We start from the raw sequence: 13,833 nt of genomic DNA on the forward strand, positions 1-13,833 counted from the left end.
CACGGGGGTCTCCTCCACCGCCTCTCAGCTCTATAAATACCCAAATATTCTAGAAACCCTAGGGGAGTGGAAGAAACACAATTCCATCCGCCACAAGTTCCAGAACCATGAGATCGAATCTAGATCCCTATTCTGGCACTTTGCCAGAGGGGAACACGATCACGGAGGGGTTCAACCACTACAAGGATACCCCCTATAAAGCAACACAAATTGTACAACATTTTGACTGTGTGTTGTAAATTTTTTAGTAGATACACATATTATGGTTGTAGCATAGGCGTTGTAGAGTTGTAGGTGGTAGTACATATGAAAAAGAAATAAACAGAGGAAAGGATAAAGAGACGCGTGAGAAACAGAGCCCCTGATCCTCTCATCTCTCCCAAATCGCCGCCATCCACGGCCTAATCTACCTCCTCCAAACCACCTCGCCGCCGGCCCTGCCCCTGCCCTCCTCCCACCTCGCAACCCTGGTGGCTGCCGGATTCGCCGCATCCCCAACCCACCCATGCCTACCACGTCCCGTCTCTCTCTCACCACGTGGCTCCTCCCTGCGCCACCTGCAGCGGCTGATTTAGTCATCCATTGAATCCTGCCACCGCGAAGCACAATTGAAGGTCCCCTCGCACCGCACCGCCCTCCCATATGGCTAGATCCAGTGGTCACGGCCACCAAAGCCCACCCTCGACCCTCCCCCCGTGGCTAGGGTTTCGGAAGTCGGCTCGGGAGCTTGTGTCCATGTCATCCTCCTTTCGTCCGGTGAGTGCATCCCCTCCCCTGGCTTCATCCTCTCTTCTCCCCCTTTCTCTAACCTCTGCTTTTCTCTTCGCATGTAGGTGTGCAGGGAGGAATAGCCAGCGGACAGACTTGCTGCTGCTCGAGACAAGAAGCCATGGAGCTTCTTCCTCCTCCTCTGGCATCAGGTGAGTTGGTCCCCTCCTCCGTTCTGCTCTGGTTTGTGGTACATCTGGAACCATTGCTTTGAATAGCAAAGAGTACTTCACTTGTACAGGTTCATGTTTACATGGTAGATTAATTAATGAGGCTTCAGTAGAACATCCTACAATTATTATTATAGAATCAATATTCTAAACATTAGTTTCTAACAGCATGTGTATCGTTCCTCTGCAGTTTCATGATTTTGATTTCAGAGCTGCCACTTACAGAAAACATAATAAGGTAATTAAGCCACATTCCAAAATATACTAGTTGTATAAATCCTGAGTAATGGTGTGTGTGGTTCTGAAGTAGTCCTTAATTTTGTTCTGAAATTGGCGTTTTTCCACCCTTTCATGTTCTCAAACAATAAATGTAACATCCCAAATTTTCAATTTCGAATGTTATACATTAGATCATAATGCATATCATATTTTATTTGCTTTGGGTTTTGATCCTAGAAAATTCTAAGCAACTCAAGGACCCACGGAGAGAGTTGGGGATTTCGTTATTTTCATGTTTGAGTTTTTTCTCAAATTTTGAGAATAGGATCATTTGATTTTATTTATTTTATCATCAATTATTTCTATTACAAAAATATGAGAGAGGGAATAAAATGACTTTCCCAAAATATAGAAATATTGAGGATTTAATAAAAAAATCAAATAGTTTTATTTTGGAGTTTTTTGTTGTTGTTTTTATTTGAATTAGGAAAAATGCGCGTTTTTCAAAATTGCATTTAGGGCCCAAATAAATGTTCACTTTGTCGGTCTTGATTTTAGAAGCTCGGGAAAATTTATTTCGGGATTTTTGGAGTCCGTTTAGTATTTCTTTTATTTTTTTTCTTCCGAGCGAAAAAAAAGCGGAACCGACTATGGGCCGTACTCGGCCATGACTCCGCCTGGCCGTGGCCTTTATAAGCCGCGCCTCGGGCCCGAGCCAGCCCACCAGCCGCCGCCGCCGCCGATCCGCCGGAGCCGCGTGTCGCCCGAGGTTCGCTGCACCTCGAAATCTATGCCGTTTAAAAAAAATCCGTTCGTCGTTTTTCTTTTTCGTCAGATTTTCCGCGGTTATTTTCTGATCGCGATTTCTGATCCGATTTTCGTTTTAGTTTTTCTTTTCGCTCGTTTATCGGAATCAGGCGATTCAAGCGCCTGGAGTTTCGTCTCGAAACCCTCTATCCGAATAATCAACTTAAACAAGTTTTTGCTACTGTAAAACTTGACTTAGGTTCAGATTACTAGAACGAAGTTGTTTTGTTTCGCCGTTTGACTCTCTTTGCTTCGTTCGATTTGATTCTTTTTGCCAACCGGAGTTCTTAAGTTGAACCTTCTGGTTAGATCTCTTATTTGAGTTTTACCTGTGCATTAGATGAGTACTTATTGTATGCTTGTTTGTTTTCCTGCGATAGAGTACCCGGAGTGCGCCGCCTGTTACTTCGAATCGTTAGGTTTCACGGATCATGAGCAAGGCAAGTAACACTTTGATCACACCTTTTCTACAACCCAGTTTTTTTGCATTAGATCAATCTTCACACATTGCATGATTAGGATCTAATTAAACTGTGGGATGGGAAGTAGATGAGGTAGTACCTATTACCTGTTTATTATCTAACCTTTGGGAGTTACTTCTACGTTTGCTTATTATGCCATGCTATGCTAGTAGACGTGGATTGGGTGAGTGAAATCCATGACAGATGTGAGATTGATAATTAATGGTTTATCTAAGGTGGCAACTTAAACACACAACTGGGTGGATTGAGGCACCTGGGTATTCGAGGACCTGCCTGTTTTCTTTTGGACCGCCACCCAGGCTCAAAGGGATCATGATATTTTTCAAACTAGAAACTTCCGTGTGCAGCCACAAGCCATTATGGGCTCTGGCATAGTTGATTAAGTCGTGCGAACTCTTATAGGGTAGACTAGCAGATGTAGGGGAAAGTGTTGGGGAACGTAGCAATAAATCAAAATTTTCCTACGTGTCACCAAGATCAATCTATGAAGTCATCTAGCAACGAGGGAGGAGTGGATCTACATACCCTTGTAGATCGCGCGCGGAAGCATTCAAGAGAACGGGGTTGATGGAGTCGTACTCGTCGTGATTCAAATCACCGATGATCCTAGTGCCGAACGGACGGCACCTCCGCGTTCAACACACGTACAGCCCGACGATGTCTCCCACGCCTTGATCCAGCAAGGAGAGAGGGAGGGGTTGAGGAAGACTCCATCCAGCAGCAGCACAACGGCGTGGTGGTGATGGAGGAGCGTGGCAATCCTGCAGGGCTTCGCCAACCACCACAGAAGAGAAGGGAGAGAGAGATGCAGGGCTGCACCAACGAGAGATCGAATCGCGTGTGTTATGGGCAGCCCTAGGCCTCATATATATAGGGAAGGGGAGGGGCTGCGCCCCCTCTAGGGTTCCCACCCCCTAGGGGGGCGGCAGCCCTAGATGGGGATCAAGGCTGGCGGCCAAGAGGGGGAGAGGAGAGGGAGGCGCATCAATATGGGCCTTAAGGCCCATATCCCTTAGGGTTTGCCCCCTTTCCACCTCTTAGGCGCCATGGGCCCTTGTGGGAGGTACACCAGCCCACTAAGGGGCTGTTCCCTCACCACTCTTAGCCCACGCAAGCCTCCGGGGTTGGTGGCCCCACTTGGTGGACCCCCGGGACCCTCCCGGTGGTCCCGGTACATTACCGATAAACCCCGAAACTCTTCCGGTGACCAAAACAGGACTTCCCATATATAAATCTTTACCTCCGGACCATTCCGGAACTCCTCGTGACGTCCGGGATCTCATCCGGGACTCCGAAAAATATTCAGTTACCACATACAAACTTCCTTTACAACCCTAGCGTCATCGAACCTTAAGTGTGTAGACCCTACGGGTTCGGGAGACATGCAGACATGACCGAGACGTTCTCCGGTCAATAACCAACAGCGGGATCTGGATACCCATGTTGGCTCCCACATGTTCCACGATGATCTCATCGGATGAACCACGATGTCAAGGACTTAATCAATCCCGTATTCCATTCCCTTTGTCTAGCGGTACGATACTTGCCCGAGATTCGATCGTCGGTATCCTGATACTTTGTTCAATCTCATTACCGGCAAGTCTCTTTACTCATTCCGTAACACATCATCCCGTGATCAACTCCTTGATCACATTGTGCACATTATGATGATGTCCTACCGAGTGGGCCCAGAGATACCTCTCCGCTTACACGGAGTGACAAATCCCAGTCTCGATTCGTGCCAACCAACAGACACTTTCGGAGATACCTGTAGTGCACCTTTATAGTCACCCAGTTACGTTGTGACTTTTGATACACCCAAAGCACTCCTACGGTATCCAGGAGTTGCACAATCTCATGGTCTAAGGAAATGATACTTGACATTAGAAAAGCTTTAGCATACGAACTACACGATCTAGTGCTATGCTTAGGATTGGGTCTTGTCCATCACATCATTCTCCTAATGATGTGATCCCATTATCAACGACATCCAATGTCCATGGTTAGGATACCATAACAATCTATTGATTAATGAGCTAGTCAACTAGAGGCTCACAAGGGACATGGTGTTGTCTATGTATCCACACATGTATCTGAGTTTCCTATCAGTACAATTCTAGCATGGATAATAAACGATTATCATGAACAAGGAAATATAATAATAACTTATTTATTATTGCCTCTAGGGCATATTTCCAACAGTCTCCCACTTGCACTAGAGTCCATAATCTAGTTCACATCGATATGTGATTAACACTCAAGGTCACATCCCCATGTGACTAACACCCAAAGAGTTTACTAGAGTCAATAATCTAGTTCACATTTACCATGTGACTAACACTCGATGAGTTCTGGGTTTGATCATGTTATGCTTGTGAGAGAGGTTATAGTCAACGGGTCTGAACCTTTCAGATCCGTGTGTGCTTTACAAATCTCTATGTCATCTCCTAGATGCAGCTACCATGTTCTATTTGGAGCTATTCCAAATAACTGTTCTACTATACGAATCCAGTTTACTACTCAGAATAATCTGGATTAGTGTCAAAGTTTGCATCGGCGTAACCCTTTACGACGAACTCTTTTACCACCTCCATAATCGAGAAAATTCCTTAGTCCACTAGTTAGTAAGGATAACTTTGACCACTGTCCTATGATCCATTCTTGGATCACTCTTGTACCCCTTGACTGACTCATGGCAAGGCACACTTCATGTGCGGTACACAGCATAGCATACTGTAGAGCCTATGTCTTAAGCATAGGAGACGACCTTCGTCCTTTCTCTCTATTTTGCCGTGGTCGAGCTTTAAGTCTTAACTTTATACCTTACAACTCAGGCAAGAACTCCTTCTTTGACTAATCCATCTTGAACAACTTCAAGATCATGTCAAGGTATGTGCTCATTTGAAAGTACCATTAAGCGTTTTGATCTATCCTTATAGATCTTGATGCTCAATGTTCAAGTAGCTTAATCCAGGCTTTCCATTGAAAAATACTTTCCAAATAACCCTATATGCTTTCCAGAAATTCTACGTCATTTCTGATCAACAATATGTCAACATATACTTATCAGAAATTCTATAGTGCTCCCACTCACTTCTTTGGAAATACAAGTTTCTCATAAACTTTGTATAAACCCAAAATCTTTGATCATCTCATCAAAGTGTACATTCCAACTCCGAGATGCTCACTCCAGTCCTCAGAAGGATTGCTGGAGCTTTGCATCCTTATTAGCATCTTTTCAGGATTGACAAAACCTTTCGGTTGTATCACATACAACCTTTCCTCAAGAAAATCATCGAGGAAACAATGTATTGACATCCTATCTGCAAGATTTCATAAATAATGCAGTGACTGCTAATATGATTCCAACAGACTCTTAGCATCGCTACGAGTGAGAAAATCTCACCGTAGTCAACTCCTTGAACTTGTCAGAAAACATCTTAACGACAAGTCAAGCTTTCTTAATGTTGACATTTACCATCATTGTCCGTCTTCCTTTTAAAATCCATCTATACTCAACAGCCTTACGACCATCAAGTAGTTCTTCCAAAGTCTACACTTTGTTTTCATACATGGATCCTCTCTCGGATTTTATGGCCTCGAGCCATTTATCGGAATCCGGGCCCACCATCGCTTCTCCATAGCTCGTAGGTTCATTGTTGTCTAGCAACAAGACTTCCAAGACAGGATTATGTACCACTCTGAAGTAGTACGCATCCTCGTCGTCCTACGAGGTTTGGTAGTGACTTGATCTGAAGTTTCATGATCACTATCATAAGCTTCTACTTCAATTGGTGTAGGTGCCACAGGAACAACTTCCTGTGCCCTGCCACACACTAGTTGAAGAGACGGTTCAACAACCTCATCGAGTCTCCACCATCCTCCCACTCAATTCTTTCGAGAGAAACTTTTCCTCGAGAAAGGACCCGATTCTAGAAACAATCCTTTATTGCTTCCGGATCTGAGACAGGAGGTATACCCAACTATTTTTGGGTTGTCCTATGAAGATGCATTTATCCGCTTTGGGTTCGAGCTTATCAGCCTGAAACTTTTCCACATAAGCGTCGCAGCCCCAAACTTTTAAGAAATGACAGCTTAGGTTTCTCTAAACCATAGTTCATATGGTGTCATCTCATCGGAATTACATGGTGCCCTATTTAAAGTGAATGTGGTTGTCTCTAATGCCTAACCCATAAACTATCGTGGTAATTCGATAAGAGACATCATGGTATGCATCATATCCAATAGGGTGCAGTTATGATGTTCGGACACACCATCACACTATGGTGTTCCAGGCTGTATTAGTTGTGAAACGATTTCCACAATGTCTTAATTTTGTGCCAAACTCGTAATTCAGATATTCATCTCTATGATCATATCATAGATCTTTTATCCTCTTGTCACGACGATCTTTCAACTTCACACTGAAATTACTTGAACCTTTCAATAATTCAGACTCGTGATTCATCAAGTAAATGTACTCAACATCTACTCAAATCATCTGTGAAGAAAGAACATAACGATATCCACTACTTGCCTCAGCACTCATTGGACTACACACATCAAAATGTATTACTTCCAACAATTTGCTTTCTAGTTCCATTTTACTGAAACCGAGGCTTTCAGTCATCTTGCCCATGTGGTATGATTTGCATGCCTCAAGTGATTCAAAATCAAGTGAGTCCAAACGGTCCATTTGCATGGAGTTTCTTCATGCATACACACCAATAGACATGGTTCGCATGTCTCAAACTTTTCAAAAATGAGTGAGTCCAAAGATCCATCAACATGGAGCTTCTTAATGCGTTTTATACCGATATGACTTACGTGGCAGTGCCACAAGTAGGTGGTACTATCATTACTATGTTTTGGCATGAACATGTGTATCACTACAATCGAGATTCAATAAACCATTCATTTTAGGTGTAAGACCATTTGAAGGTATTATTCAAATAAACAGAGTAACCATTATTCTCCTTAAATGAATAACCGTATTGCGATAGACATAATCCAATCATGTCTATGCTCAACACAAACACCAATCTCGATGGTAGAAGGAGCGTACGATATTTGATTATATCAACATTGGAAACACTTCCAACACATATCATCAGCTCACCTTTAGCTAGTCTCCGTTTATTCCGTAGCTTTTATTTCGAGTTACTAACACTTAGCAACCGAACCGGTATCTAATACCCTGGTGCTACTAGGAGTACTAGTAAAGTACACATCAACACAATGTATATCCAATATACTTCTATCGACCTTGCCAGCCTTCTAATCTACCAAGTATCTAGGGTAATTCTGCTCCAGTGGTTGTTCCCCTTATTACAGAAGCACTTAGTCTCGGGTTTGGGTTCAACCTTGGGTTTCTTCACTAGAGCAGCAGCTGAATTGCCGTGTCATGAAGTATCCCTTCTTGCCCTTGCCCTTCTTGAAACTAGTGGTTTCACTAACCATCAACAATTGATGCTCCTTCTTGATTTCTACTTTCGCGGTGTCAAACATCGCGAATATCTCAAGGATCATCATATATGTTCCTGATACATTATAGTTCATCACGAAGCTCTAGCAGCTTGGTGGTAATGACTTCGGAGAAACATCACTATCTTATCTGGAAGATCAACTCCCACTCGATTCAAATGATTGTTGTACTCAGACAATCTGAGCACAAGCTCAACAATTGAGCTTTTCTCCCTTAGTTTGCAGGCTAAGAAAATCGTCGGAGGTCTTATACCTCTTGACGTGGGCACGAGCCTGAAATCCCAATTTCAGCCCTCAAAACATCTCATATGTTTCGCAACGTTTCAAAAACGTCTTCGGTGCCTCAACTCTAAACCGTTTAACTGAACTATCACGTAGTTATCAAAACGTGTATGCCAGATGTTCGCAACATCCACAGACGACGTTCAAGGTTCAGCATACTGAGCGGTGCATTAAGGACATAAGCCTTCTAAGAAGCAACAAGGACAATCCTCAATTTACGGACCTAGTCCGCATAATTGCTACTATCAACTTTCAACTAATATTTCTCTAGGAACATATCTAAATAGTAGAACTATAGCATGAGCTACGACATAATTTGCAAAATCCTTTTGACTATGTTCAGGATAATTAAGTTCATCTTATGAACTCCCACTCAGATAGACATCCCTCTAGTCATCTAAGTGATTACATGATCCGATTCAACTAGGCCGTGTCCGATCATCACGTGAGACGGACTAGCCAACGTCGGTGAACATCTTCATGTTGATCGTATCTTCTATACGACTCATGCTCGACTTTTCGGTCTTCTGTGTTCCGAGGCCATGTCTGTACATGCTAGGCTCGTCAACTTAACCCTAAGTGTTTTGCATGTGTAAAACTGTCTTACACCCGTTGTATGTCAACGTAAGGATCTATCACACCCGATCATCACGGCGTGCTTCGAAATGACGAACTTTAGCAACGGTGCACAGTTAGGGGAGAACACTTCTTGAAATTGTTATGAGGGATCATCTTATTTACTACCGTCATTCTAAGTAAACAAGATGCAAAAACATGATAAACATCACATGCAATCAAATAGTAGTGACATGATATGGCCAATATCATATAGCTCCTTTGATCTCCATCTTGGGGCTCCATGATCATCTTGTCACCGGCATGACACCATGATCTCTATCATCATGATCTCCATCATCGTGTCTTCTTGAATTTGTCACGTCATCTATTACTTCTACTACTACAGCTAACGGTTAGCAATAAAGTAAAGTAATTACATGACGTTTATGTTGACACGCAGGTCATAAATAAATTAAGACAACTCCTATGGCTCCTGCCGGTTGTCATACTCATCGACATGCAAGTCGTGATTCCTATTACAAGAACATGATCAATCTCATACATCACATATATCATTCATCACATCCTTTGGCCATATCACATCACATAGCATACCCTGCAAAAACAAGTTAGACGTCCTCTAATTGTTGTTTGCATGTTTTACGTGGCTGCTATGGGTTTCTAGCAAGAATGTTTCTTACCTACGCAAAACCACAACGTGATATGCCAATTGCTATTTAACCTTCATAAGGACCCTTTTCATCGAATCCGATCCGACTAAAGTGAGAGAGACAGACACCCGCTAGCCACCTTATGCAACTAGTGCATGTCAGTCGGTGGAACCTGTCTCACGTAAGAGTACGTGTAAGGTCGGTCCGGGCCGCTTCATCCCACGATGCCGCCGAATCAAGATAAGACTAGTAACGGCAAGCATATTGAACAAAATCAACGCCCACAACTACTTTGTGTTCTACTCGTGCATAGAAACTACGCATAGACCTAGCTAATGATGCCACTGTTGGGGAACGTAGCAATAAATCAAAATTTTCCTACGTGTCACCAAGATCAATCTATGAAGTCATCTAGCAACGAGGGAGGAGTGGATCTACATACCCTTGTAGATCGCGCGTGGAAGCGTTCAAGAGAACGGGGTTGATGGAGTCGTACTCGTCGTGATTCAAATCACCGATGATCCTAGTGCCGAACGGACGGCACCTCCGCGTTCAACACACGTACAGCCCGACGATGTCTCCCACGCCTTGATCTAGAAAGGAGAGAGGGAGGGGTTGAGGAAGACTCCATCCAGCAGCAGCACAACGGCGTGGTGGTGATGGAGGAGCGTGGCAATCCTGCAGGGCTTCGCCAAGCACCACAGAAGAGAAGGGAGAGAGAGATGCAGGGCTGCACCAACGAGAGATCGAATCGCGTGTGTTATGGGCAGCCCTAGGCCTCATATATATAGGGAAGGGGAGGGGCTGCGCCCCCTCTAGGGTTCCCACCCCCTAGGGGGGCGGCAGCCCTAGATGGGGATCAAGGCTGGCGGCCAAGAGGGGGAGAGGAGAGGGAGGCGCATCAATATGGGCCTTAAGGCCCATATCCCTTAGGGTTTGCCCCCTTTCCACCTCTTAGGCGCCATGGGCCCTTGTGGGAGGTGCACCAGCCCACTAAGGGGCTGGTCCCTCACCACTCTTAGCCCACGCAAGCCTCCGGGGTTGGTGGCCCCACTTGGTGGACCCCCGGGACCCTCCCGGTGGTCCCGGTACATTACCGATAAACCCCGAAACTCTTCCGGTGACCAAAACAGGACTTCCCATATATAAATCTTTACCTCCGGACCATTCCGGAACTACTCGTGACGTCCGGGATCTCATCCGGGACTCCGAACAATATTCGGTTACCACATACAAACTTCCTTTACAGCCCTAGCGTCATCGAACCTTAAGTGTGTAGACCCTACGGGTTCGGGAGACATGCAGACATGACCGAGACATTCTCCGGTCAATAACCAACAGTGGGATCTGGATACCCATGTTGGCTCCCACATGTTCCACGATGATCTCATCGGATGAACCACGATGTCAAGGACTTAATCAATCCCGTATTCAATTCCCTTTGTCTAGCGGTACGATACTTGCCCGAGATTCGATCGTCGGTATCCTGATACTTTGTTCAATCTCGTTACCGGCAAGTCTCTTTACTCGTTCCGTAACACATCATCCCGTGATCAACTCCTTGATCACATTGTGCACATTATGATGATGTCCTACCGAGTGGGCCTAGAGATACCTCTCCGTTTACACGGAGTGACAAATCCCAGTCTCGATTCGTGCCAACCCAACAGACACTTTCGGAGATACCTGTAGTGCACCTTTATAGTCACCCAGTTACGTTGTGACGTTTGATACACCCAAAGCACTCCTACGATATCTGGGAGTTGCACAATCTCATGGTCTAAGGAAATGATACTTGACATTAGAAAAGCTTTAGCATACGAACTACACGATCTAGTGCTATGCTTAGGATTGGGTCTTGTCCATCACATCATTCTCCTAATGATGTGATCCAGTTATCAACGACATCCAATGTCCATGGTTAGGAAACCATAACCATCTATTGATCAACGAGCTAGTCAACTAGAGGCTCACTAGGGACATGGTGTTGTCTATGTATCCACACATGTATCTGAGTTTCCTATCAGTACAATTCTAGCATGGATAATAAACGATTATCATGAACAAGGAAATATAATAATAACTTATTTATTATTGCCTCTAGGGCATATTTCCAACAGAAAGTAGGTGTACCGGTCTATCCATCGTAAGGTGCTAGCGCTTCTGAAAGACTGTGTCTCGGTCATCCGTTTCTCAAACACCATGTAGTGCGAGAAATCCAACGGAGGTGATCGAGTCTTGTGGGGAAAAGTGCGCAAACCTCTGCAGAGTGTAACAAACTAATCATGATTAGCCGTGTCCCCGGTTATGGACATCTTGAGTATCTAGTATCTGGATTATCATATGAATCTCAACATGTTACTCTAAAATTAATGTTGTTAGGTTAATGATGAAGCTTAATTGGGATTGAGAATGCTGTCAACCATTCTCAATGTTTAACAACCACCATGATAGTAATTAAATTTATTCCTTTTGAAGTAGGGAAAAACTGGCTTTATGCAAAACTGTAACCATAGAGCTTTCGACCAGCCAAATATGCATATAGTATAGTTGTTGCATTCCATTACTCTCTATGTGTTACCTTGCCAGCATATTCCATGTGCTGACCCGTTTTCGGGCTGCAACGTTAATGTTGCAGACTTTTCAGACGATGATTAAGGAGTTTTAGGTCGTGGTTCTATACTCAGTGATGCCGTTGGAGTTGATGGACTCACTTATCATCCAAGCCTTCCGCTGTTATTATTATTAGATGGCCTTAAGCCATATTTATTGTAATAAGTTCTCTTTTGAAACACTCAATGTAATAAGTCTATGATTGCTACTCTGCTATAAATCCTCCGAGTACTGTGTGGTGTCAGCATTACTGATCCAGGGATGACACCGGAGCACAGAGATCAGACTGTTTGTGGTCTGGTCGCTACAATAAAGATTCACCCACAAGGCTTTTTGAATTATGTTATTTGTATGTCTTGAGAAAATTGTACAGACTCCAATTAAAGAAGTGTTGTGATTAGTCATGGTCAGTGCATATATATAGTGTGTTGTCTGAAATGTCTGTAGCTTCAGAGGAACTGTAAGCATGTCTCTCCATCGTTTGTTAACATTTTCATATTTAGGTCCTTCTGGCTGTCTATATATACTGTATACATAGTGATTTTGTCCGGATTAATTTATTTTTACCCAAACATGAATTCCCATGTTAACTAGCATGATGTGTTGAATAACTTAATTGGCCCCTTGACCACAACTGGTGTCTAACTAATATTTAAATTAAGTTTACGAGCACAAACTGGAACACTATTTCTACTCTATTATACTTTACTCATGCTTGGACCAAGATCTCATGAGGAAGCGGGAGAAGGGACACCAACAATTGGTGCAGGTTCGTGTTGCTCCAACAGATATTGCACTGCATGTCGTAAAAAATATGTATCTTTATCCCATTGGATATGTTCAACATTGGAAGCAATCAGAGAAAATGTTAATACTTATGCAACGATATCTGCCATACACTAAGACGCCCATAATAGGCTCATATAGTTTAAGTCTGTACCTGAACCACTCAAAGAAATAATAACAAAACTAATACTAATAGGTCAATGATCACCTTGAGATAATTTATGAATGTATTTCCATCTACTATGTATGCTAGTAATTTGTTATGTATAACAGAGATTGCATGGAATTGAACTGTTGGTGACGGTGAGGTCATCTTACTGGAAGTGACGGTCAGGTTGTCAAACTGAAAGTGAAACTGTTGGTGCTATTCTGCATTCTGATAATGTTGATTGGCAGGGTGAGGGATCAGAAGATGGATGGCGGGGGCGTTTGAGTTGTATTGGCAGTTTGCCATTGGCAGGGCCCTCATGTAGACGCTGGACGAGATGGCGCTTAGCCCCGAGCTCGCTGTCAGTCTCCAAGTACAGTTTGACAGGTCTATTGATTATTTTTCATCTTGGTCTTCTTGTTTCTTTCAGTCCATGAGCGCTGGACCACTAGCTCAAGAGCAAGGCCTTCTTCATGGTACCAAACAGGTTGCCACCTCTCTTTCTTGTGCCACATATTCATCACTACACTGTACAGATTCCAAGGGAACAATGATGAAATAACGTGATGTTGTTACATGTTGGTGTAATTGTACTGATGCAGATCAGCTACAAATCTTTCATATCTTCTGTTGGATGCCATGATGACTTCTATGCTTAATTATGAAGTTAGTTACTTGACAGCCCATTTGTTTTCCAAGTCGCTTCAGGGAATTGTTCTTTCGGGATCATATTTCTTTGCAAAAAGTAACATCAACTTGCTTAATGGCCACATACGACAGTTGCTTCAACTTCTGGACAAGACACACAGACATGCAACTGTGTGACAACTTAAAGTCTTTTGGGG

The 13,833-nt window shown here is 43.6% G+C and overlaps 1 protein-coding gene across 1 annotated transcript; it reads left to right on the top strand.

The window, feature by feature from the left end:
• The first annotated feature begins 735 nt into the window (after positions 1-735).
• Positions 736-13,425, top strand: LOC147959561 (uncharacterized). Its single transcript, XM_087534670.1, has 4 exons — positions 736-756; positions 852-920; positions 1,129-1,176; positions 13,237-13,425. Exons 1-4 carry the CDS (start codon positions 736-738, stop codon positions 13,423-13,425), a joined length of 327 nt encoding a protein of 108 aa, XP_087390796.1.
• Positions 13,426-13,833: the final 408 nt, after the last annotated feature.

The sequence above is a fragment of the Triticum urartu genome, chromosome 7A (assembly GCF_056163025.1).
Source record: "Triticum urartu cultivar PI428250 chromosome 7A, HENAU_Tu73, whole genome shotgun sequence".
In the NCBI taxonomy this organism is placed as follows: domain Eukaryota; kingdom Viridiplantae; phylum Streptophyta; class Magnoliopsida; order Poales; family Poaceae; genus Triticum; species Triticum urartu.